The 22498-nt window shown below is 54.5% G+C and overlaps 1 protein-coding gene across 3 annotated transcripts in view; it reads left to right on the top strand.

The window, feature by feature from the left end:
• Positions 1 to 22473, top strand: part of FMNL3 (formin like 3) — a 58345-nt gene extending 35872 nt beyond the window's left edge. The window contains exons 2-27 of one of the 3 annotated variants that reach the window (XM_079773615.1): positions 824 to 907; positions 3196 to 3276; positions 3505 to 3581; positions 6657 to 6740; positions 9417 to 9569; positions 10793 to 10901; positions 11079 to 11155; positions 11455 to 11548; positions 12931 to 13005; positions 13598 to 13708; positions 14033 to 14179; positions 14543 to 14644; positions 15569 to 15848; positions 16541 to 16609; positions 16708 to 16832; positions 17025 to 17227; positions 17948 to 18182; positions 18334 to 18402; positions 18510 to 18590; positions 18694 to 18823; positions 19442 to 19602; positions 19911 to 20012; positions 20342 to 20434; positions 20719 to 20842; positions 20971 to 21087; positions 21588 to 22473. In XM_079773615.1, coding sequence (XP_079629741.1) covers positions 824 to 907; positions 3196 to 3276; positions 3505 to 3581; positions 6657 to 6740; positions 9417 to 9569; positions 10793 to 10901; positions 11079 to 11155; positions 11455 to 11548; positions 12931 to 13005; positions 13598 to 13708; positions 14033 to 14179; positions 14543 to 14644; positions 15569 to 15848; positions 16541 to 16609; positions 16708 to 16832; positions 17025 to 17227; positions 17948 to 18182; positions 18334 to 18402; positions 18510 to 18590; positions 18694 to 18823; positions 19442 to 19602; positions 19911 to 20012; positions 20342 to 20434; positions 20719 to 20842; positions 20971 to 21062 — 2958 coding nt within the window. In that variant the 3' untranslated portion in view covers positions 21063 to 21087; positions 21588 to 22473. Of the gene's footprint in view, positions 1 to 823; positions 908 to 3195; positions 3277 to 3504; positions 3582 to 6656; positions 6741 to 9416; positions 9570 to 10792; positions 10902 to 11078; positions 11156 to 11454; positions 11549 to 12930; positions 13006 to 13597; positions 13709 to 14029; positions 14180 to 14542; positions 14645 to 15568; positions 15849 to 16540; positions 16610 to 16707; positions 16833 to 17024; positions 17228 to 17947; positions 18183 to 18333; positions 18403 to 18509; positions 18591 to 18693; positions 18824 to 19441; positions 19603 to 19910; positions 20013 to 20341; positions 20435 to 20718; positions 20843 to 20970; positions 21088 to 21587 lie in introns of all 3 variants that reach the window. The other 2 variants (XM_079773614.1, XM_079773616.1) reach the window with 2 other exon arrangements.
• The last annotated feature ends 25 nt before the right edge of the window (positions 22474 to 22498 follow it).

Genomic DNA, 22498 nt, shown 5'->3' with positions numbered 1-22498 from the left:
TGTCTCAGCTGCAGTTTGTTAGGTAATTTTAGATTGCAAAGGGCCAGGCTATTCATATGCAAAAGCCTTTGTGCACAGCTTGTGTGGGGCGGGGTCTCAGAGAATCTACAGGGCAGAGAAAACAGGTATGGCTGATCCTCAGCCCTGCCCTAAAAGGCCCGGGGTCTCAGTGTCCCTCCGTAATCGCTGCAAGCACCTCTGAGAGAAAGCCGCCCTCGAGTTCCGCCCGAAGCCAGACAGTCCAGTTTCTCCCCATATGAGTCTGGGTCCCCAGAGTCTCACCCGGAACTGGAGTTCAGAGCAGTTGGGAACTTATATCTCCCTCCCAATTGAAAAAGACAACCGCATCCTCAGTTGCCAGCCCTTTCCACGCTCGCACCTTCGTACCTCTGCACTTTACTTCCACACCTCCTCTGAGTCTCAGTGTGCTTTTCTCTTTCCTTCTAGTTGTAGAATTTCCACTTAGCCAGCCTTCCTGTGGTTCTGGATGATGTCCATTTTGTCTTTTAGTTGTAGTTTTGAAGTGGTTGTGCGAGGCAGCAATTTTAGGTGTTTACCTATGCCACCATCTTGGTTTCTCTAAAAATACTCTTGACACACTAAATTGATTCCATGACCTATGGTTTGGGGAACATTGTTCAATCAAAGGGCTAAATATGAAGGGGAGGCAGGAGGTCTGTCCCACCTCTCTGAGCCTTCCTTATTAGCAGTCAAGTTTCAGGGTGAACTGAGGGTCCTGGAGGGAAAGGTATGCATAGTCTAGCTTTTCTCTCCTCCAGGTGGGGGAAGGGTTCAACCCAATTGACTTGGGTTCTCTCCTCAGAGCTCCATGAACCTGCCCCCTGACAAGGCCCGGCTCCTGCGGCAGTACGACAATGAGAAGAAGTGGGATCTGATCTGTGACCAGGTACGGGATTTGGGGCAGGGCTGGGAGGTGGGGGTTATGTTTTAGGCAGAACAAGGTGGCAGGACCAAAGGCATGGACTGCAGCCCTGGAGTCCCTTGAGGAAGCCTGGCCTGGACTTGGCCTCAGTCCTTGCTCACTTCCTTTTCCAAGAGGATAGAGGTTCCCACAAAGAGCTATCTTGATTTCTTCCCAATGCACAGTAGCCTGAAGGAGGTTAGTGTAGGACTGGGGTGTGGGGTGGGCAGTGGAGGAGTTTGGTAGTTTCCCAGCAGAACCTGTTTCTGCCTTCCCCCAGGGCGAGGACTATCCCTGGCAGGGAATAATCCAAAGGACCACGTCTCTCTCGCTCTGCCCTGGAAATGGCAAATAGCAGGGTTTTCTTATTATTTGCAGGCCTCTGTGAATAAGAAGCCCCAGTCCCCTAGTCTCCTGTTCCCAAATCTCAGAATGTGAGGATTAGAAGCTCTCTCTACATGAATAGTGTTTAGAGCTGGAAGAGATTATAGAGATTATTAGCTCAGAACCAAGAACTAACACCTAGGGCCTGGCTCTTTACCCTGCAGACATTTGAAGGTCAAAGTCACGAGTCTGTGAACTCAGACAGGCCCATCTGCAGGGCTAGGAGCATTGGCTTCTACTTCCTTACCTCTTGGAGGTGTGGAAGCACCTGGCATAGTGTAGCCAGTGTGTTTGCCCAGCACTTTGCCATGGAGCCTTGCACGAACAAATTTATTATTTCTTTTTAAGCACTGAACAAAATCATAATAGCTAACATTTATTGAGTGCTTATATGAACCAAGCACTTTATACATACTGAAATATCTCACTTAATCCTCACAAAAGCCCAATGAGGAAGGCATTACTATATTTTATAGATGAAGAACCCTAATAAGTGATGGAGGAAGGGCTCGGGCAGCTGACTCTGCTAACCTTTAGGCTCCTCTGCTGCCCCAGTCACGCTGCTTGACCTAAGGTAGGCTTGTGCCTCAGATGGCCTCGTCCAGGTCCCTCCGTCTCCAGGGAAGGCCCATTTCCTCGTGTTCTGCATTAAGCAGAGTTGGTGAGCACCCGTTTAGGTTTGGAGAACAGTAGCCCTTTGGTACTAAGTTTCTTTCATTGATAATTTCTCAATTTTCTGGGTCACATAATTTCAGCTCATTCTCAAACCTTTCTTTTTTTCTTTCAGCTTGTTTTTTTAGGCCCTGGACCCTTTACCCCCACCCCCACTCTTCAGATATCTCAGTTGTGAAGGCTCTTACAGGACCAGAATACCTAAGGGTTCTCCCTGAGTTTCCCCTTGGGTCACATGAGGGGGTTGGGCCAAAATGGGAAGGGCATGGTCCCGCGCCCTGTGTGGAAGGAAGGAGATGGAGAATGACCTTGCTTAAAGCAGGCTTCAGTGTGGGGGTTGCTTTGGAGTGTTGGGGCCTGGGGCCTGGCAAGCAGTAGAAAGTGTGTTTGCAGTCCTGAACTTTGTTAATGCTGCAAAAACAGTCCAGTCCCAACCTCGGGTTCAGACCTGAGAAAGTCGGACTCTACAAGGCCAGCCCCCCTCCCCTTGGCCTTCCTACCCCCATCCATCAGTTGGCCAGGCAGCGAACAACATTTCCCAATTGTGTCTTCATTTTGGATGCTGTTCAGTATTCTGTAATCTCCACATCTTTTCAGTAAGCAGCAGGTCTTAAAATAATCTTTTTTAAAAAGCAGATTTTTAAAAACTTTTATTGAATTTATTGGGATGACACTGGTTGTTAAATTTATATAGGTTTCAGATGTACAATTCTATAATACATCATCTGTATCTTGAATTGTGTGTCCAAGTAAAATAATATTGACATAGAAAATATTCTAGGCTCAGGGAGCACTCATTGGAGTTGGGGAAGATGGCAACAGAGGAGAAGCGCCCGAGTATTGATTAAGGAAGGGAATGTACGGTTTGGGGTTTGGGCGATATTAAGAGCCAGGTGACAACTTTAGGAGGCTGGGTCCCCTCATACCGAGCAGGATGAGTGCTCTTCATCCTCACTCTCCTCGGGACTCTGAGCTCTTCCTTTTCCATGCCCACTTTCTTTTCCAAGAGGATAGAGGTTCCCACAAAGAGCTATCTTGATTTCTTCCCAATGCACAGTAGCCTGAAGGAGGTTAGTGTAGGATTGGGGTGTGGGGTGGGCAGTGGAGGAGTTTGGTAGTTTCCCAGCAGAACCTGTTTCTGCCTTCCCCCAGGGCGAGGGCTATCCCTGGCAGGGAATAATCCAAAGGACCACTTCTCTCTCGCTCTGCCCTTACAGGAACGGTTCCAGGTGAAGAACCCCCCACATACTTATATCCAGAAACTCCAGAGCTTCTTGGACCCCAGTGTAACTCGGAAGGTGAAGTACAAGACAGGGAGGGCCCATCTTGCTGCCCTCTATAGTCCTGTGGGGCTTGGGGGCAAACCCTTGGGTCATGTGCTTCTGAGGCTATGGGTCTGGAGTGGCTGGCGAATGATAGAGGGAAGGCCTATAACTGCCCTCTTGTATCCCCTCCCTTTTTTCCTACCCCTTTTATTTGTACTATGGAGTTGGATTGATCAGTGACCGAAAATTTCATGTTTACAGAAGTTTAGGAGGAGAGTGCAGGAGTCCACCAAAGTACTGAGGGAGCTGGAGATCTCGCTTCGTACCAACCACATTGGGTGAGTCGGATTTGGCCACCAGAGCCTCTTCACCTGGTCACTCAGGATCTGGTCCTTCTGAGGAGAGTTTGCCTGTTTATCCCCCTGCCAGGGGCAGAGTTGCCCCTTGAATGGCTTTGGTTCCCCGGAGCTTCAGACGTTTCCTTTCTGGCTTTTCTTCCCCTCATCTCTGCCAGCTGCTGCCTGGATGCTGCTGGCAAGCTTGGGGCCCTTCCTGGGGTCCTCAGCCTGTAGCTTCGAGTGGAAAACATTCCCATAGCAGCTGAGACTGGAGTCTGCCTGTGGCCTGGGGCTGGGCCAAGTAAGGTCCAGAGGAGGCTGGGGATGGGGAACACTCTGCATTGGGAAGCTGAGACCTAGTTCCTGGACTATTCTGTACCCAGAAGATTATTTGCTTGATTTTAAGACAATCTTAAAATGAGCAGAACTTTCTTGAAGTATCAGGAGAGAAGATCTAAGGCATTGGGGGCCAGGAGTTGAATGTCTTCTGTATTAACGGACCCTAGTCCTGCCAACCCACTGACAGGCCCCTAGGAGCTGTGTGAGTCTTTTTCTTCAGTCTCTGATGGGGAACCAGGACATGCTGAACAGGCAGAGGGCTAATGTGTGAGGTGCAGTGAAAGATGGCTATGTGTCAGTTTTATAAAACCATAACTAGCCAGAGTGTGTATAGTGAAAGTGAGTGAGAGGGAGGGAGGTGGATAGAGACAGAGAGAGTGAGAGAGAGAGAACACAAAGGACCATGAAAAACACCTGATAGACAACAGCAGGCAGGGCTGCAATCCTGACCAAGGGCCTGCATGAGTGTTGAGAACTTACATGAGTGAGAAATCTAGCTGTAGGGTTGGGGGTCACTGGACAGGTGCCAGCCTCAGGGTCCTGGGTTTCCTGAGAGAAGAGCCAAATGACATCATCTGCCTTCCCTCCTGTCCGAGGCAGCTGCCTACTTGTCTCCCCCAGGCTGAGCCCGACCAGGGCTCTGGTAGAGGCTATACCTGCATGTAGCCAGCTGCTGCAGCCATCACAGAGGAAATGGCACCGGAGAGAACAGGAAGGGGACAGTTCCTGGCCTCAGTAGCTATGCTCAAGGGCCAAAGTTGGCTTCCATACTTCATCTGTGAACCAGACATTGAAAGCTGAACCACAAGAAACATGTCATGAAACCTCCATCTTTATTTGGTGACTCCTCAGAGAAGGAAAGACGGGCAGAGCCTCCTCAGCTGCCCTGCATGTGAGGGCAAGAGTAAAGCAGATGGCAGCCCGGAGCACTACCTACCACTCTGCACTTCAAGGGCCTTTCCTCCCTTCTCCCTTCCCTCCCTCTCAGGCCCTTCTGTCTTTTGTATCAAGTCTTGCTGCATGATGATGGGGGTCTGCTTTTCTCCAGAGGGTCACAGAGCCGTGTGTGACAGTCCCTTCTGCCCTCCCCTTCTACCTGGCGCCTGCCCCTCTGGCCACTGGCCAGGAAGTGGGGCCAGAGCAGCATGGTTCCCAGGCCGGGGCCTCTTGGCAGCTGGCACACAACTTAGAGGTCTGGACCTGGTCTTTGGTTCCCAGGGAACAGCTTAGTGTCTGGCATTTTAGGAGCTCCTGTCATCTGAACCGGCTTCTCCTGGTAGTCATACGGAGGGTCAGGATCCTTCCGAGATTTCTGGGCAGGCAGACTGTCCGGCTGTCCAGCTACGGGTGGATGCTCCTGGGTGGTGGGAGCCCGGGGAAAGGTAGGGAGAGGAGGGTCCTGCTTTGGCCTGTGGAAGCTGGGTGGGAACCCAGACCTTGGAGCAGGGAGCTGGGAAGTGGGATTCCAGAGCCTCTGCAGCTCCTCCTCTCCCTACTTTGTATTGGTTCTCAGCCTTGCCTACGTGCCCTTTAACCTCTCCTCAAAGTGTCAAGATCCCGAAAATAGCAGTGTAGACTCAGACAGGAAATGAGAAGGGGGTGGGGAGCTGGAGAGCAGACAGACAGGAAACGGGAGGCCTGTCGGCCCCCAGAGAGGAAGCTAACTTCAGGCAGCTCCGGTGTCAGTCAGCCCCAGCCGGAGCCTGCTGCCAGAGCTCAGCTGGGCTTGGTGCTCCGGCCCAGCCTCTCTGTAGCTCAGAGTGGGGCTGGCAAACATGGCGCTGGTTTCCAGCTGTGGGGGAGAAGTGTCCCTGCAGGCTGTTGGGCGTAGCTGGCCTTTAAAGACCCCAGGACATTCTGAGGGAACAGAACACTGAGGACAGTCACGGTTTCATCCTGAGCTTTATGTCCTCTGCTCTCAATGAACCTGGAACAGTCTTCCTAGGGCACGCTGTACACTTCCCTTTCAGGGCTATCTCAGCCCCGAAGGCCTGGGGCGCAGTGGTGGAACTGCCTGGTCTGCTGTTGTCTTTAGGGAGCCTTGTCTACCCTCCTGCCTCCCTGGCTGATGGGGCCCAGCTCCTCAGTCTGGCTCTGAGTGGTCACAGCCATTCTGTAATTACTTGAGTTCCTGACTGTTTCCCCGTCCTTTTCCCCTTTCTGCCAAACACACAACTCCCACCTATCCCTCTTGGCTCACTACTTCCTAAAATGCCTTTCCTTGAACTTGGTGCCCCTGAGAGCCCCTAGGCTCCATGTGCCTCCGTTCCACAGCTCCCTTTGACGCTTCTTGCTGGTCTTTTCACTGAAACTTTGGTCAAGTTGGGGACCTGCTGGTCTCTGTCAGGCACGGCTCTGTGCAAGGGCTGCAGTAAATGCTCTTGATAATCCCCCAATTTTTCCAACAAACATCATGCATAGACAGCATGCTCAGCCTTGTGCTAGACACCAGGGTCACAGAAAGTGAATGAGCCGGGGCCTAGGCCTTTGAGGGGCCCCCTGAAACCTTATTTGGCTGATGTGGTATCAGAAAGCTTGTACCTTTCCCATCCCTGGCTTCCTGGCCTAGGGGAGGTCCTGGCAGGTGACATGGCCATGGGTCGGTCTGCCATGGGTTTTGATCTTCAAAATTTTCCCAGCCTAGTGCTAAGTTTTGGGGGATCCTAGAGGGTGTTGTTGGATCAGAGGTCCCCCTCTCCCCTCCCCCTCACCCCACTCTGTTTTCTTTATCTGTAGGTGGGTGCGGGAGTTTTTGAATGATGAAAACAAAGGCCTGGATGTGCTGGTGGATTACCTGTCCTTTGCCCAATGTTCTGTCATGTGAGTACCACCCTGGGACTGGGGCTGGGACCAGTGAGGGAGGACAGAGGACACAGTCCCATTCTTATTGAAAGAGGAAGGTGAGATTGCAATAGTGAAGATGGGAATAGGGATCCCAGGCCAGAAGGGAGGAGCTGAGAGAGCAGTGGGCGAGGGGACGGGCAGCCAAGTGAAGAATGCCAGGTGGCTGGAGGAGAAGGTGCATTTGGGGGACAGGAGAAGAGAGACGTGGGAAGGGAGCTCAGATTCGGAACCTAGAGGATCCAGACTCCAGGCTAGGAGCAGTCCAAGGGAATGTCCTGGCTTCTGGGAGAGATTCCCTGTTGTTCATTTGATTTTTGGATAGCAAGTCTTCAAGAAGCTCCTTTGGGTCTCCAGTTGTGACAGGGTTACTCTAAGTCACTCCAGGAGCAGTGAGCATGACTTTTGACCCAGACTGAAAATGAGACATTCAGGAGCCTTTTTCAAGCAGGTTGGGAGCTTGGAGGCAGCCAGAAGCGAATTAACACAGATGAGAAGGCAGTGGAAGGAGCGAGGGGCTCTCAGGGAAGACAGAGAAGGGATGGATCTCTGTAGTTTCCCATCTGTCAGATCTCAGACAAGTGTGTGTCCTCTTATATCAGAGGGGATCCACCGTCTGGGGTTCTAGGCCTAGATGATAATGTGTGCGAAGCACTTTGCAGTATTTGAAGCATAAGTCTATACTGTGCAGCCACTTTATGGTTAATTGTCAATATTCAAGTTGGTGTGCTCTACCATAGTGACCGGAATATATGGAAAGAGGGATTATGGTGATCATTTACCAGAGGACAAACACATTCAAACTTATACTCGAGACTTAAGTCAGCCCTCGGGTGACCAATTGGCCTGGTTTGCCTATGACTTTCCCCAGTTTTAATCCTGAAAGTCCCACGTCCTGGGGAATTCCTCAGTCCCAGGACTCAGCCCTCGCCTCCACTTTCACGTTTCTTGCTACTGTCCTTGCCCCCTGGCTGTTCTTTGTCCAGCAGGTCTTATCTCGTCTCCTTAGGGTTTCAAACTAATGCCTTTCCTAGGTTTGGCCTCTGTTGTCTTTTCTAGGTCATCTCTGTTAGAGCCAAGAGTGGCCCACTCCCCCTTCCCATCCTGGCAGAAGTGCCTCATGAGCCTCCTCTCCCTTTAAAAACCACTCTTTTTATAGAAAGAAATGAAAAACATTTGCTGAAGTGATTTTTTAAAAATTCAAAACTTTAAAAGTAAAAAGATGTAGGTCATTTTTCCAAATAAGCCTGTCTTGTTTGAAAAGCAAACAAATCCCAGCTAAACCAAAATACACTGGGACCTCAGGACTGTATGGTCCACAGCACTGCCTCTGCCTCTGTATTTGAAAGAAAGACTTGGGGCGGGCGTGGGTGTGGGATGGAGGAGAGAATGTGTGTGTTTGGGAAGGGTTGAGAGGAAAGGGTAAAGCCAAATAGAGTTTGCGTGAAGGCATTTTTTGTAAACAGTACATACCAGTGTAGGAAATACTACTAGTTAGTAATGGAGAGAAGCCACGGGCAAGCTGTTTCCCTGTCCATGAGACTCCTCTACCTGAGCCCCATTGAACATCTCCGATCGGCAGGACTCTGAGGCCACTCCTGCTTCCTTTGGAACATTCAGGCATCTGCAAATGTCACTTCCTACTTCAGAAACCCTCGGCCTCTGTGCCTTTGACCCCCAGGCTATGCATGTCTGAGCAGAAGGCTCCTGGAAGAGCCTATAGGAGATGCTGGCTTAGTCCTTAGTGACCCGCAGGGGGATAGGACAGAAAAGAGGCGTGAGCTAACTTCTCAGAGGGCATTTACCCAGATGTGGGGATATGTAAGGGAGAAGGCTCTGTGGCTTGGTGATCTCAAATTGTCCTCCTTGCCCTGGCCACACACCCCAGCTGCTGAAACATCTGGTCCCAGAAGCATGAAGTAACAAACAGAGAAACCATCCCAACTCCTGTAAGGGATGAACTACGGATGCCAGGCCACTCCCTGGACATGTGTGATTCCTTCCCCCAGGGAAGCTGAGGCCCAAGGAGCCTCTATACCAGAAAAGCCTAAAAACCTCTTGTAGAACCACAGAAAGCCAGTCATTCGAATCCAGTGACAGCATGGGACCAGGATCTCCTCCTGAAACAAAGGCTGTCCCTCTCGGAGTTTCCATTCTGACCCACCCTCAATCTCAACCCAGAAACAGTGGGGCTCCCTCAGGGCACTCGGGCTCCTTTGGCCTCTGCCATTTGCCCACTAGCAAGACCTGCAGTTGGCGTGTTCCTGTAGTTGGCAGGTTCCATGTGGGGAGCCCCAGCTTCTCTGAGATGTCCCATCTGAGGCTGAGAGTGCAGCAAGTATCCAGCTCCCCACATCCCTTTGGGCCCATGGGAAGGTCACTCCTTGAGTCGCCTGGCCAGTGGGCGCAGCACTGGCCCCCGTCAGCATTCCTGTCTCCCCAGACCCCCTCCTGGTTGCTTCCTGTGCCCGCTCTGCCCTTGTCCTATGTTGTTGGCTCTCCCAACCAGAGTTGGGTCTCTTGCCCAATTCCACTTTCTCCTCTGATGCTCTTGCTTAGTGTTGCCCTAGAAGTCTACAGGGCAGGGGTGGGCCTGCCAGGGATCTTGGCACTGAATTTCTCCTGTATGTGCGCATGTGTCCTTTCCTGCTCCAGGTTTGACTTTGAGGGTCTGGAGAGTGGTGACGACGGTGCATTTGACAAGCTCCGGTCCTGGAGCAGGTCCATTGAGGACCTGCAGCCACCCAGCGCCCTGTCAGCCCCCTTCACCAACAGCCTCGCTCGCTCTGCGCGCCAGTCTGTGCTCCGGTATGTGTGCTCTTGCTCTGCCCGCCTGCCTCCCCCAGCCCCAGTCCAGGTCCTGGTAACAGCGGTGAGTGCTCATGCGCCTCCCTCCACTCTTGCTTCCAGGCTCAGCTCTCTTGCCTCTGCCTGCCAGTCTGTCTCTGGTCTGTCCTCTTTGTCTCCTTGACTCTGCCCAGCGATCTGTCCTGGGTAAGTATATTGCCCTCAGCTATGCCCACCCCATCTGGGGTTCCTCCTCGCCCCTTCTCTGGGGGCTCCTCCATTCCTCATTCTCGCTCTGCCATTCCTCCCAGTCTCAGGCAGGGCTGTACTCACCCAGCTCCCTCACCTTCACCGGGTGCTCCAGCTCCCGCCCTCCTGTCTGTTTCCCTCTGGCTCTGCTCTCTGCTCCATCAGCTGCTCAGAGACCAGCTTCCACCCAGCCTGCCTCCTGCTCACCCTCCCTTCACGTCTTCCTTTAGGCCTGTTCTCTCCAAGGCTCCCAGGTATTCATTTGTCTGCAGTATCTTAAGAGCTGTCCTGCCTGGAGGCAGGTGGAGGGACCTGATGACTTGTCCGAGCCCCGCCCACCTAGGGAGGCTTTCCTTTAGGTCCGTGACCCTTTCCGTGGTCTCCCTTTCATACCACACTCTCTTCTCCTGTTTCCTTTGGGTTTTGCACTCTGACACTGCTCATCACTCCAGTCATGCATGAGCAGATACCATTTGTGCTTCCTCTTTCTTCATGAGACATCATTGGGGGGGGCGTGGGGGGGGGCGTGGGGGGAAGGATGCAAAGTCAGATGTAGCCCCAGGTACTCCTAAAGCCTTTGGGGTCTGTGCTGCCTTTTCTGGGACATAGAAGTGGGATGGGAGCCAAGTGCTCCTGCCCCAGGGAATGTGTGGAAGATACAGCGCCTGGAAGGAGAAGGAGGAAGGGCTCAAATGAACATCTCTCTGGACCCCTCGAGAACTAGGAAGGCATACACACCTACTGTTGTATTTTGAAGGACCTCTGGGCTTAGGAGGTTTGGGCACTAATTATACAGCAGGGTCCTGGATAGTTCCTGATGAAGGCCTGCTCCAGGGAGGTGACACGGCTGAGCGCCCTGCCCCTGCACCCTCTCTCTCTGGGCTGGTGGTGCAAGGTCCTCTTTCCCCCTCCTCTGCTGCTGCTGAGGGACAGCCTGCCGTCTGGATGCTGGTGAGCACTCCTAGACCTTTCGCCAACAGCCGCCTCTCCCCCAGGTACAGCACTCTTCCTGGGCGCAGGGCCCTGAAGAACTCCCGCCTGGTGAGCCAGAAGGATGATGTCCATGTCTGCATCCTTTGTCTCAGAGCCATCATGAACTATCAGGTAAGGGGGCAGCACCAGCCACAGGGCTCGGCCTCTTCTGCCTCACCTCCCAAACCAGGAGAGCTAGGAGGGCGCCAGCTTTAAAAGAAGTTTGCTGGTGGGCCTACAGTCAAGTCAAGGATCTGCCTTCCCCACCATCAAGGACTCTTCTCCTTCTGCTTTTTCCCTTTGCTACAGTACGGATTCAACCTGGTCATGTCCCACCCGCATGCTGTCAACGAGATTGCGCTCAGTCTCAACAACAAGAATCCAAGGTGAGCTCTTCCCTCCCCTTTCCTTCTCGCTCTGCACAGGACTCTGGAGTTCTGGGCTCCACCTGTCCCTGGCCGGGGAGTCCTGTGGCCTCTGCTGGAGAGCAGTGTCCCTGGCTTCCCTGTGGTCTGCACAGCTTAGAGGGAGCAGCCTGCCTTCGGCCTTCTTTCTCGTACCCAGCCTCTCCCCTCACCAGTGAGGCTGGCTCCACTCTCTGAAAGGACTCGCCAGTTGTGCAGTTGAGCTGTGTGGTGGCCATAGTGGGGAGCTAAGGTGTTAATCTTCCTTCTTGGCCCTTCAGGACCAAAGCCCTTGTCTTGGAGCTCCTAGCAGCCGTGTGTTTGGTGCGGGGAGGACACGAAATCATTCTTGCTGCCTTTGACAACTTCAAAGAGGTCAGTCTTCTGCCCTAGCCGGTTTGGCTCAGTGGATAGAGTGTTGGCCCATGGACTGAAGGGTCCCGGGTTTGATTCCAGTCAAAGGCATGTACCTAGGTTGCAGACTTGATCCCTGGCCCTGGTCAGGGCATGTGCAGGAGGCAACTGATCTATATGTCTCGCACATCAATGTTTCTCTCTGTCTCTCCCCCTTCCTTCCACTCTCTCTAAAAATCAATGGAAAAATATCCTCAGGTGAGGATTAACAAAACAAAACAAAACAAAAAAACAAACAAATAACCAAAGAGGTCAGTCAGTCTTGTGTGTGTGTGTGTGTGTGTGTGTGTGTGTGTGTGTGTGTGTGTGTTTGGCAGGAGGTGGGAGTAAGGTAGGTAAGCCGCCTTTCCTGCAATCTTACACATCCCAATGATTCCATCATTTTAACATCCCAGTGCTTACCTAGGTAGCCTGTCAACCTCTTCCCCTCCCCGCTCTAAATCCAGAATTTCAGTCTTATCAGATTGTGTGTCAGGGAAGTTATGAATCAGCCAGCTAAGGATGCCCTCAAAGAGCTGAGGTCTCTAGTCCAGTGGTCCTGGTCTGGCCATGCATCAGAATGCCCGGAGAGCTTGTTACGCAAACACTGCGAGAGGCCTGGGTATCTGTGCTTTAGCAGGCTCCCCAGGTGTTCTGAGGCAGCGGACCTACTGATGGAGCCCAAGGCAGCTATCTGTGCAGTGAGAGGAGAAGGCAGGCCAGGATCCTCCTGGGTTGGTGGCTGATATTGGTGAGGGGGTAGGGAGCTTCTTCTTAGAATTTCCCCAGCTCTGGGCCTGGCTCTGAAACCCCTATCTGCTTGAACATAGGATTCCTCGACATCCAGCTGCAGCTGCTGGCCCACCCCTCCGCTCTCCTCTGTACACTGCTTCCCTAGCATCCATTGTTCAGCCAGGAAATGGCTCTTCCTCCTTGAAGCCAGAGCTCAGCGGAGTCTCAGGACCCTCTCAGCACAGGGGCTTTCCTGCCTCCTGGCCTCTCTTCTGCATCCCCACTAGGACCTCAGCCCCTGCCTCAGCCAGGGCCTCCAACCTTCCTCCTTGCTCCCTCCTTCCTTCAGTAACTTGGCCACAGCAAACCCCTGTTTCTTGTAGGCCTACTCCCAGAGGCTCCTAAAGCTCAAACCAAGGCACAGGCTTTCTTGAACTCCAGGAGGGAACCAGGGCAGATGCCAGGTCCCAGGCTTTCTTCTGTCATGTCCCGAATGGCTCATTGCAGAGAGAGAATGGTGGTTAAACTTGGTCTGAATCAGTCCTCTGGCCATGGTGTACCTGGGAGCCAGGGCTCAGGGGTGTGGGCTCTGCCTGGGGCAGGTCCTTTCACTGAGAAGTTCGATTGTTCAGGTATGCAAGGAGCTGCACCGCTTTGAGAAGCTGATGGAGTACTTCCGGAATGAGGACAGCAACATCGACTTCATGGTGAGGAACTGGGCCTGGGCCCCGCAGCGCGGCGTGCTCCTGAGAACAGGGGCCAGGCTGATAGTGGATTTTGGTCTGTGTGAACCTAGAAGGATTCTCTCTACCCAGTAAATGCTCCTTGTCCACTGGCCCACCCCGGAGAGCTTTTAGAAACTGTAAGACAGTGTCATTTGGGCATCCTGGGTCTGCCTTCTTTCCCCTTTGATGGCCTTATCATCCCTGGTTGGGACCCTCTTTGAGCTTCTTTCCCTTTCCCAGGCTCTTCTCCCAGCCTCTCTGCTCTTGTGTAGGATTTTCAGCTAAGCAGGGACACCTCAAGGAGTACCTGCTGATGTGCAGAGGAAATCAGAGCGGTGCTTTAGTGACATCTATTTCTCATGTGATTTACTTACCTTAATACTCTGGATGCTAGGTTTGATTTTTTTAAGTTAAAATGCTCTTTTGCTCCCAGAAAGATGTAACTTTTTTATTCACTGCTTTTGATTATCCACCTGCCGATGCTGGTTCTAACAGCCGCCCACCCTCCCTTTCTCTTGGTCTCTCCCCATTGGTCTCTTCCCTGTCTCTGCCCATTGGGGCCGCTTCTCCCCAGGTGGCCTGCATGCAGTTTATCAACATTGTGGTGCACTCGGTGGAGGATATGAACTTCCGGGTCCACCTGCAGTATGAGTTTACTAAGCTGGGGCTGGAGGAGTTCCTGCAGGTGAGCCGGGCTGAATCCTCACAGGGTGAGGAGCTTTGGGGCAAAGGACCAGCTGAGCCATATCACAAAGGGTTTTTGGTTTTTTTTTTACAAGAACCTAGTCATGGATGCTCCTGGTACCCTGCCTGTCTTCTATGGCATGGGACTCAGACCTGCCCTCAGAGGGCGTCCCAGTCAGGCAGCTCCCTGGGGCGAGAATCTGGCATAGCCGCAGTAGGAATTGCCTGGGTCTTGAGCTTTAGGAAGCAGCCGAGGAGGGTGGTGAGGACTAAGTCTTTCTCAGGAGGCTCCTCCAACCATGACGCCCTCTGCTCTCCCTAGAAGTCAAGGCACACAGAGAGCGAGAAGCTGCAGGTGCAGATCCAGGCGTACCTGGAGAATGTGTTTGACGTGGGGGGTTTGTTGGAGGATGCCGAGACCAAGAACGTGGCCCTGGAGAAGGTGGAGGAGCTGGAGGAGCATGTGTCGCACGTAGGTGGTGGGTCCTCCTCTGCTCCAGAACCACTGTTGGTGGGGGCGGGGGGGGTGATCCTGAGCTGACCCACCTGCCTCTAGATTGGGCACCCACCAGGCTCTTTAAAGCATGCCTCAGACCATCCAGAGATTGAAACACACACTGACCTCCGTGAGGTGGTCTCTATCTCAAGAGACTCTGATATGGCCATTTGCCTTGTACTGTTTCACATGGTCTCAGACCCTGGGCCCACGGGAGCAACAATGTAGGGGACTTGCCAGGCCAACCTGCCCTGGGGCCCGGGTCCTGACTGGGGTTCAAGCTGTGCTGAGTGCCCAGGCTTTAGGGCCAGCCCCAAACCTGCCCTTCCCGTCCTGCAGCTCACAGAGAAGCTTCTGGACCTAGAGAACGAGAACATGATGCGGGTGGCGGAGCTGGAGAAGCAGCTGCTGCAGCGGGAGAAGGAACTTGAGAGCATCAAGGTGCCAGCCACCAGGGAGGGAGGCCCGACTGCTTCTGGGCGCCAGGGCCTGAGGGTTGTTTCTCTTTCCTGAGTCATGTCAAGTCTTTGAGAGTCCAGCTCTTGATTCATGACCTTGAGGCACGCAGATGCAAGTGGGCTGATGATTTCACCCCATATTTTGGTTGGAGAGACAAGCGGAAGCCAGAGTGGGCCAGACATGCACAGAAGAAGGTGGGAGTGTATGGGGCACCCATGGGCACCTCTGGGGTCCAGCCCTCCTCCTACGAACCGTCCTGCTGCACCTCCCGGCTTCCCCCAGCCCTGCGTCATGAGCAGGCTCAGAGTAGCCCAGTCCTTGGGGCTGTTATTAGGAGACCCACCAGCAGGGGCTCCTCATATTTCAGTGTCTTCTCTGTCCCCTGAGCTAACTTTTTGTTAGTTATAAAATCATGCCTCAACCGATCTTTTCTTCCAAAGGAATACAGCTAGACTGGCTCTGTCGAGCTCGGTATACTAGTGTATCTGCTGCGCCCCTGCCAGGAGTCTGAAACGCTGCACCAGGAGTACGGAGGGTCCCGAGGTGGCTAAGGCAGGGCCTTGTCCGTAGGGGCTCCCAGTTGAGCGAGTACACAGGTCAAATGAAATGGGAGCAGTGGCGCACACAGAGAGCTGAGAGCCGCATAGCAGGCTGGCAGTGGGTCAGGAAGAGGTGCCCAGGGGCACCTTCTACCTGGGCCTGAGGGACCATGACTGAGGTGGGAGCGGAAAGGAAGGACACAGCAGGACTCTGTGCTCCTCATTCCCCTTCCCCTGGCCCCACCCAGGGTTCTAGCAGAAGCAGCGATCCCAGCTGGGAGACCCTTGGACAGGAAGTTTCACTCCTGGGGCAGTGACTGCTGTGCCTTCAGCCCTTTCTTTTCTGAATGGTGCGTCTGCCCAACAGGAGACTTATGAGAACACAAGCCACCAGGTGCACACCCTGCGGCGGCTCATTAAAGAGAAGGAGGAGGCCTTCCAGCGCCGGTGCCACTTGGAGCCCAATGCCCGGGACTTAGAGTCAGTGGGCAGCGAGGCCCTGGCCCGGGTGGGCCCTGCAGAGCTGAGCGTGGGCATGCCATCCTCTGACCTGGACCTCCTGGCTCCAGCCCCGCCCCCTGAGGAGGCCCTCCCTTTGCCCCCTCCACCTGCTCCTCCCTTGCCCCCTCCACCTCCCCCTTTACCAGGTAAGGAGGACCCTGGGAGTTAGGAGCGGCAGCCTCATTGTGGGGCCAGACCCAAACCCCAGTCAGCAGTGCCTTCCTCAGGGAGAAGCTGGGGACCTGGCTGGGAGGGTGTGGCAGGTGGGAGAGGGCCGAGGGGGTGGTCTAGAATCTGAGGGAGGCTCAAATTCCTAGGGAAGGGAAGTCTAAGGGTGGACATGGATCTGTTTTAAGGATCAGAAAGCTGCTGCTCCCGATTCCTCTGAACACAGTCAAGGAGGGCTCTGATCAAAGCAAGAGAGTGGGCCAGAGACGACCAAGGCCTGTCCAATCAGTTAGGACCCCTGGCAGCCACTTGGGCCAGGAGTTCATGCAGCCTCCTTCCCTGAGTCTTTTTATTTATTTATTTATTTATTTATTTTTAATATTCACCTGAGAATATGTTTAGAGAGATGGAGAGGGAAAAGGAGAGAGAGAGAAAGAGAAACACTGATCGGTTGCCTTCCGTATGCACCCTGACCGGGGACCAAACCCACAACCTAGGTGTGTGCCCTGTCTGGGAATTGAACCCATAACCTTTGGTGCAAGAGACGATGCTCCCACCAACTGAGCCACCCGGCCAGGGACCCTGAGAGTCTTTAAGGCCAAGTGGGATGAGAGGGGGGGACCTCTGAAGAGTCTCGGCCCCTGGGCCACTGTACCTTCTTCTTCCCCAGACAAGTGTCCTCCCGCCCCACCTCTCCCTGGTGCTGCTCCCTCTGTGGTGCTGACAGTAGGCCTGTCAGGTGAGTGTCCCCAGGGCTCTGGCCAGAGCTAGTGGGACCAAGGGGCTAGTGGGACACACTTCTTGGCCCCTGCTTCACTGATCCTCCTTTCAAATTAGCCATTCGCATCAAGAAGCCTATCAAGACCAAGTTCCGGCTGCCTGTCTTTAACTGGACCGCACTGAAACCCAACCAGATCAGTGGCACTGTCTTCAGCGAACTTGATGATGAGAAGATCTTGGAGGTAGCAGGGCCTGGGGCCCTGAGGGGTAGATGGGGGCTGGGGACCAGGTTGCCCTTTTAGCCAGATCTGGCCTTGAGAAAGCCCTCAGACTGAGCCTTCCGTGATCCAGAGCTGAGCTGATGCTTCTGGGCGGGCTGCTAGGGCTCCTCTAGTAGAGGCCACAGCATTTTCCTTCTCATCAACCTCGGCCAGGACCTGGACCTGGACAAGTTTGAAGAACTGTTCAAGACGAAAGCTCAGGGCCCTGCCCTTGACCTCATCTGCTCTAAGAACAAGACAGCACAAAAGGCTGCCAGCAAGGTGACCCTGTTGGAAGCCAATCGTGCCAAGAACCTGGCCATCACCCTACGCAAGGCTGGCCGCTCAGCTGAGGAGATCTGCAGGGCCATCCACACGTGAGGCTCCCACTGACCTGGCCCTGGTCCCCAGCCAGTTGGAAACCCAGTTCTCCACCTTGGATTCCAGGGCACTGGCAGAATAGCCTCACACCCCTCAATCATCCACTGGCGTGGCCAGAACTTAACTGTATCCATGCCATGTGCCAGGCATGGTATGAGATGCTGGAGATTCAGTCCAGACCTGCACTCAAGGAACTCTCAGTCTAGTGGGAACAGTCCAGTAATGCTGGGTCATAACCACCACGGTGATGGAGGTACAGGCAGCATTGGGAGAACAGGGAGAGCCAGGTAGCTGAACTGGGTCATCAGGGAAGACTTCCCAGAGGAGGTGGTGTCTTACCTGCAACCTGAAGGAAGTACTAGTATATGAAATCCAGTACAGGTCCTGGTGAGAGAAGCTTGGTGCTCTGGGTACTGAAAATTGGCTGTGGTCTTGGTGTAAGGAGGGGAGTAGGAGAGACAGGATAGAAAGGAGGGCAAAAGTCTTGCAGGTTGGGCCTCCTAAGCCATGCTCAGGTCTTGAGACTTCTCTCCAGGAGCAAAGGGGGATATTGAAGGGTTTTTAAGCAGGGCATCAATGGTTCCTAGGATGGTCCCCTGCTTCTGGCTGTGTCCTGCTCACAAACCTCACCCTCAGTCCTAGGAGCTGGAGAATAAAGGGATGATGCGTGATATGGGCAAATGCGAGACCTGAGGGGGTCCCTCCCTCCTACATAGGTACGACCTACAGACACTACCTGTGGACTTCGTGGAGTGCCTGATGCGCTTCCTGCCCACAGAGGCCGAAGTGAAGCTGCTGCGGCAATACGAACGGGAGCGGCAGCCCTTGGAGGAGCTGGCGGCTGAGGACCGCTTCATGCTGCTCTTCAGCAAGGTGGAGCGGCTGACCCAGCGAATGGCAGGCATGGCCTTCCTGGGCAACTTCCAGGACAACCTGCAGATGCTCACACCGGTAGGGCCCCACCCAAGTCACACTCATCTGCTGCCCCCTCCCTACCATCCACCTGCTGGTCACTTCCCTGGCCCTGCCAATCCTCCTAGCCCCTTGCTGACTTTGCCCCAGGCCGGCCTGGGATTACTCAGCTCTTCATCTTGCCTTCCAGCAACTCAATGCCATCATTGCAGCCTCTGCCTCTGTCAAGTCCTCACAGAAGCTGAAGCAGATGTTGGAGGTGGGGAGAGGTTGTATATGGGGGTGCTGGTGGGGACCTGGGGCTATATAGCCAAGGAAGGAGCCCTCAGGGCTTGGCGTGACCACCTCCCACTCGTCTTTGGACAGATCATACTTGCACTGGGGAACTACATGAACAGCAGCAAGCGGGGCGCTGTGTATGGCTTCAAGCTCCAGAGCCTGGATCTGGTAAGATGGTGGGGGCAACATGGGGCCAGGAAGCCTGAGGGAAGGCAGCTGTGGAGCCAGGATATTCAGTCCTTTTGCATTACTCCTTGCCCCCATCTCCCAGCTGCTGGACACCAAGTCCACTGACAGGAAGATGACATTGCTGCATTTCATCGCCTTGACGGTGAAGGAGAAATACCCAGACCTGGCCAACTTCTGGCACGAGCTGCACTTTGTGGAGAAGGCTGCAGCAGGTGAGGGAGCCTGCCCTTGTGTCAGCTCAGGACAATCCCAGGACGTTATGAGGAGAGGGAACACTTGGGTCCTTTTGTTTCTGGCTCTTGTTGTCTTTCTGACACTTCAAAGCTTACTGCTGGGGCCATGGGCAGGGCCACCCCAGCGGGAGCCTTCCTGCAGGCCCCAGACCCCATGTGGCCCTGTTCACCTGGATGGCTGGGAGCCGGCAGAGGAAGGCACAGTGGCTCTTCACTCCCAGCTCCTCAGGCTGGCCGCAGGGACTGCAGACTGTTTCTCGGTGACGTGTGGGAAGAGCTTAGAGACACCATAAAGCCCCTCAGACGTCATAGCTATTATTTCTGCCCCACTCATGAAAACTGGGGCAGGCCTGAGGCAGCTCCATTTGGAAGACCGGAAGTCTCTGAGGCTTGCCTTCCTTTGTTACTTTGCTCTTTGGGGTCATGAGTTCCCAGCCTCCATTTTTCTTGCCCCGTGAGAGCCCGGCTAGCTTGGTGTGCCCCTCTCTGTGTCCACCCGGGGGCTCAAGCGGCAGGAGCGTGAGAACCTGAGGGAGCCCATGCTGAGGGAGGTGGGCATGTCCAGCCCTGGGCTCAGCCTGGGCTCTCTGACCACAGTGTCCCTGGAGAATGTGCTGCTAGATGTGAAGGAGCTGGGCCGGGGCATGGAGCTGATTCGGCGCGAGTGCAGTATGCATGACAACAGCGTCCTCCGGGGCTTCCTCAGCACCAATGAAGGCAAACTGGACAAGCTCCAGCGTGATGCCAAGACAGCGGAGGTGAGCAGAGGGTGGAGGCTGGTGGCAGCAACCAGGTTTAAGGCACTGTGCCCCTCTAGGTGGGCTTAGTTTTTCCTTCTTGGATCAAAGAAGTTTTATGAAGTGCTGGCCGGCTGGCTTAACGTGGGGGGAAAGGGGCATTGGGGATGGCAGGCAGCTGCCTCTGGTGGCGTGCACTCTAGGAAGCCTTGGGAGCCCGGTTCCCGTCCAGCCCATAGGGGCTGGGGGCTGCTTTCTGTGGGCCCACTGTCCCTGGTGGGAGCCGGCTTCCCTTCGCCAGGCTGACCCCTCCTGCCACCCTTCCCCAGGAGGCCTACAACGCAGTTGTGCGCTACTTCGGTGAGAGTCCCAAGACCACACCTCCTTCAGTATTCTTCCCAGTATTTGTCCGATTCATTCGTTCTTACAAGGTGAGCAGGAGAGAAGCTTTTAAAGAAAAAAGGCTGAGAGAAAACTGATCGGTGGGGAGAGAGGGTTGGGCTTCAAGTCTGGCCTTTTCCGTCTCTTCCTCTGGGTCCTGGGAGGGAGCGATGGAAGCTGGCCACAGGCCTTAGCTGTGAACTGGTGGGCAGGGTGGGGGCCCAGGCCCTTCCTGTCATTGTTTGGGGCAGGAAGTGCCCCTCCAGAGGGTGGCCACCTGGGGTTGCTGGTCCCACTGCCACTCTCCACCCTCAGTTAGCCCCTCCCCTTAGCCTGTGTGAGCCTCACAACTGCCCCCCACCCCCACTATGGTTCTTAGGAAGCAGAACAAGAGAATGAAGCCCGCAAGAAGCAGGAGGAGGTAATGCGGGAGAAGCAGCTGGCTCAGGAAGCCAAGAAACTGGATGCCAAGGTGGGTGGGACCAAGAGCAGAGGCCTGGAGGAAACTGGGCAAAGGATTAGGACAGGGTGGAGCAAATGGAGAGGAGATGGAGAGCTGGAGCCCACAGACCACCCAGAGGGCCTGAAGCTGGCGTCCCAAGGGATGGAGAGAGGGGCTTTGGGAGGGGATTCCCGGGCAAGGACGGGGGCTGGGCTGTCATACACAATCCAGGACATCTTTGGACTGCATCTTGGGGCAGGAACCGTCCCTGTGGTAGGTTAATGACTCCCTTCCCTTCAACTGCTCGGCCCTAGACCCCATCCCAGCGGAACAAGTGGCAACAGCAGGAGCTAATTGCCGAGTTGAGGCGGCGCCAGGCCAAGGAGCACAGGCCTGTGTACGAGGGGAAAGATGGTACCATTGAGGACATCATCACAGGTGGGCCCCTTCCTCCCTGGGGCCCGAGAACGACCCAGCTCCCAAAACCCAGTCATATTCCCTGGGCTCTCCTCCCACCTCACGTGTGCCATGGGGCCTGACCACGGTGTCTCTCTCCTGGGCCACAGTGCTGAAGAGTGTCCCTTTCACGGCCCGTACTGCCAAGAGGGGCTCACGCTTCTTCTGTGATGCAGCCCACCATGATGAGTCAAACTGTTAACCCCCAAGGCTGGGGCCCTTGACAGGTACTGGGCACCACAGCTGCCCCTCTGCATGCCCATCTCCCAAGACTCATGCTGGGGTCCACAGGCACCTCCTTCTCTGCATGACCTGGCACCATCCTCTGGCTGCCTCATGGTGATGGGGACACATACTTACTTCCCTCCCTGCATGCCCCATGCTCTGAGAAGCATGGCTTATGCCCTGCATGTGCCCTCAGGGAAGTGGTATCTCTCCCACTAATGCTGTCCTAGCTTCTACTAAGACCAGGGGGTAGGGACCTGAGCCCGTGGCTCTGTTACTGGGTTTGGAGGTCCTTTGTCCTTGCTCTGCCCTGTGGCCTCTAGTCACCCTCCATCTGGTCCTCTGAAAATGCAGCGCCCCAGCCGTCTCCCTGACCATGCCCTCCAGTGTGACTCATGGCTGGCTCTTCTCTGGCCCTGCTGTGGGCTGCTCCTGAAGGGGCTGTTCCTACAGGGTGGGCTCGGCCTGGCTGCCCTGTTTACAGGCTTCTGTCTCCCCACAGGTCTCCACCAGCCCATTGTTGTTTGCCACCAAGCCAGGAGTGTGGCCCCACCCAGTGGCCCACCTCGGGCGCCAGGCCCCCACTGAGACCCTCTGAGAGGCAGAAGCACTTCAACTCCGGGAGTCCTGCAAGTCCAACCCGCAGACCTGGAGCCCTGGAGTCGGCCAAGGGCCCAGCGGAAGGCTATGCTGCTCCTGACCCAGTGTCACCCGAGCTCTCAAAGCCTGCGTCTTCCCTCCGCCACTGCGGGCACTAGGTCTTTCAGGGCCTCGCATGGTCCTGGTGCCTCCTGAACTGCACTTTGCCTCCAAGGTCTTCAGCTTCATTTCCTGAAGGGTCACCAAGGGTCAGCTGGAAAAAACCATTTCCAGCTTTAGCCTACAGAGGGACACCTTGCCACTCTGTCAGTAGAGCCAGAGGGACAAGCGGAGTGTCTAGGCTTGGGGGGCCCTGGGACCCTGCCAATCTCAGATCATCTTGAACCAGGAGCAAGGCCTTCCTAAGCCTGGGCCCCGCCCAGCTGTGCCCTGGTGAGAAGGGTGAGGAAAGATGCCACACTTACTGCCCCGGCCCTAGCCCTTCCCATTCCAGGTTCTTGCGGAGGTGGGCAAAGGGGTTTTTCTCTGCCCGAGCCCCAAATCAGCTAAAGAAAGGGTATGCCAACAATGTCTTCACCTCCTTTCTTCAGCTACGTGTTTTTTGTTTTGAGGGGGCAGGGGACATGGTGGTCTTACCTGGCTATATTCTCAGTCCCCTGCCAGTTTCTTAGCCCCTAGAAGAGAACATAGGGGTCCACTCCATTTTGTACATGTATCAGCTCCCTTCTCTCTTGTACATAAACCCTGGCCCTTCTTTCTCTCAACAAAGGCTTGAAGCACAGGCCTGACTCTGACTCCTCTTTCTGAGTGTGG

The sequence above is a fragment of the Cnephaeus nilssonii genome, assembly GCF_951640355.1.
Source record: "Cnephaeus nilssonii genome assembly, chromosome: 6".
In the NCBI taxonomy this organism is placed as follows: Eukaryota; Metazoa; Chordata; class Mammalia; order Chiroptera; family Vespertilionidae; genus Cnephaeus; species Cnephaeus nilssonii.
The sequence above is the reverse complement of the archived record's forward strand: the minus strand, read 5'-3'. Positions and strand labels throughout refer to the sequence as shown.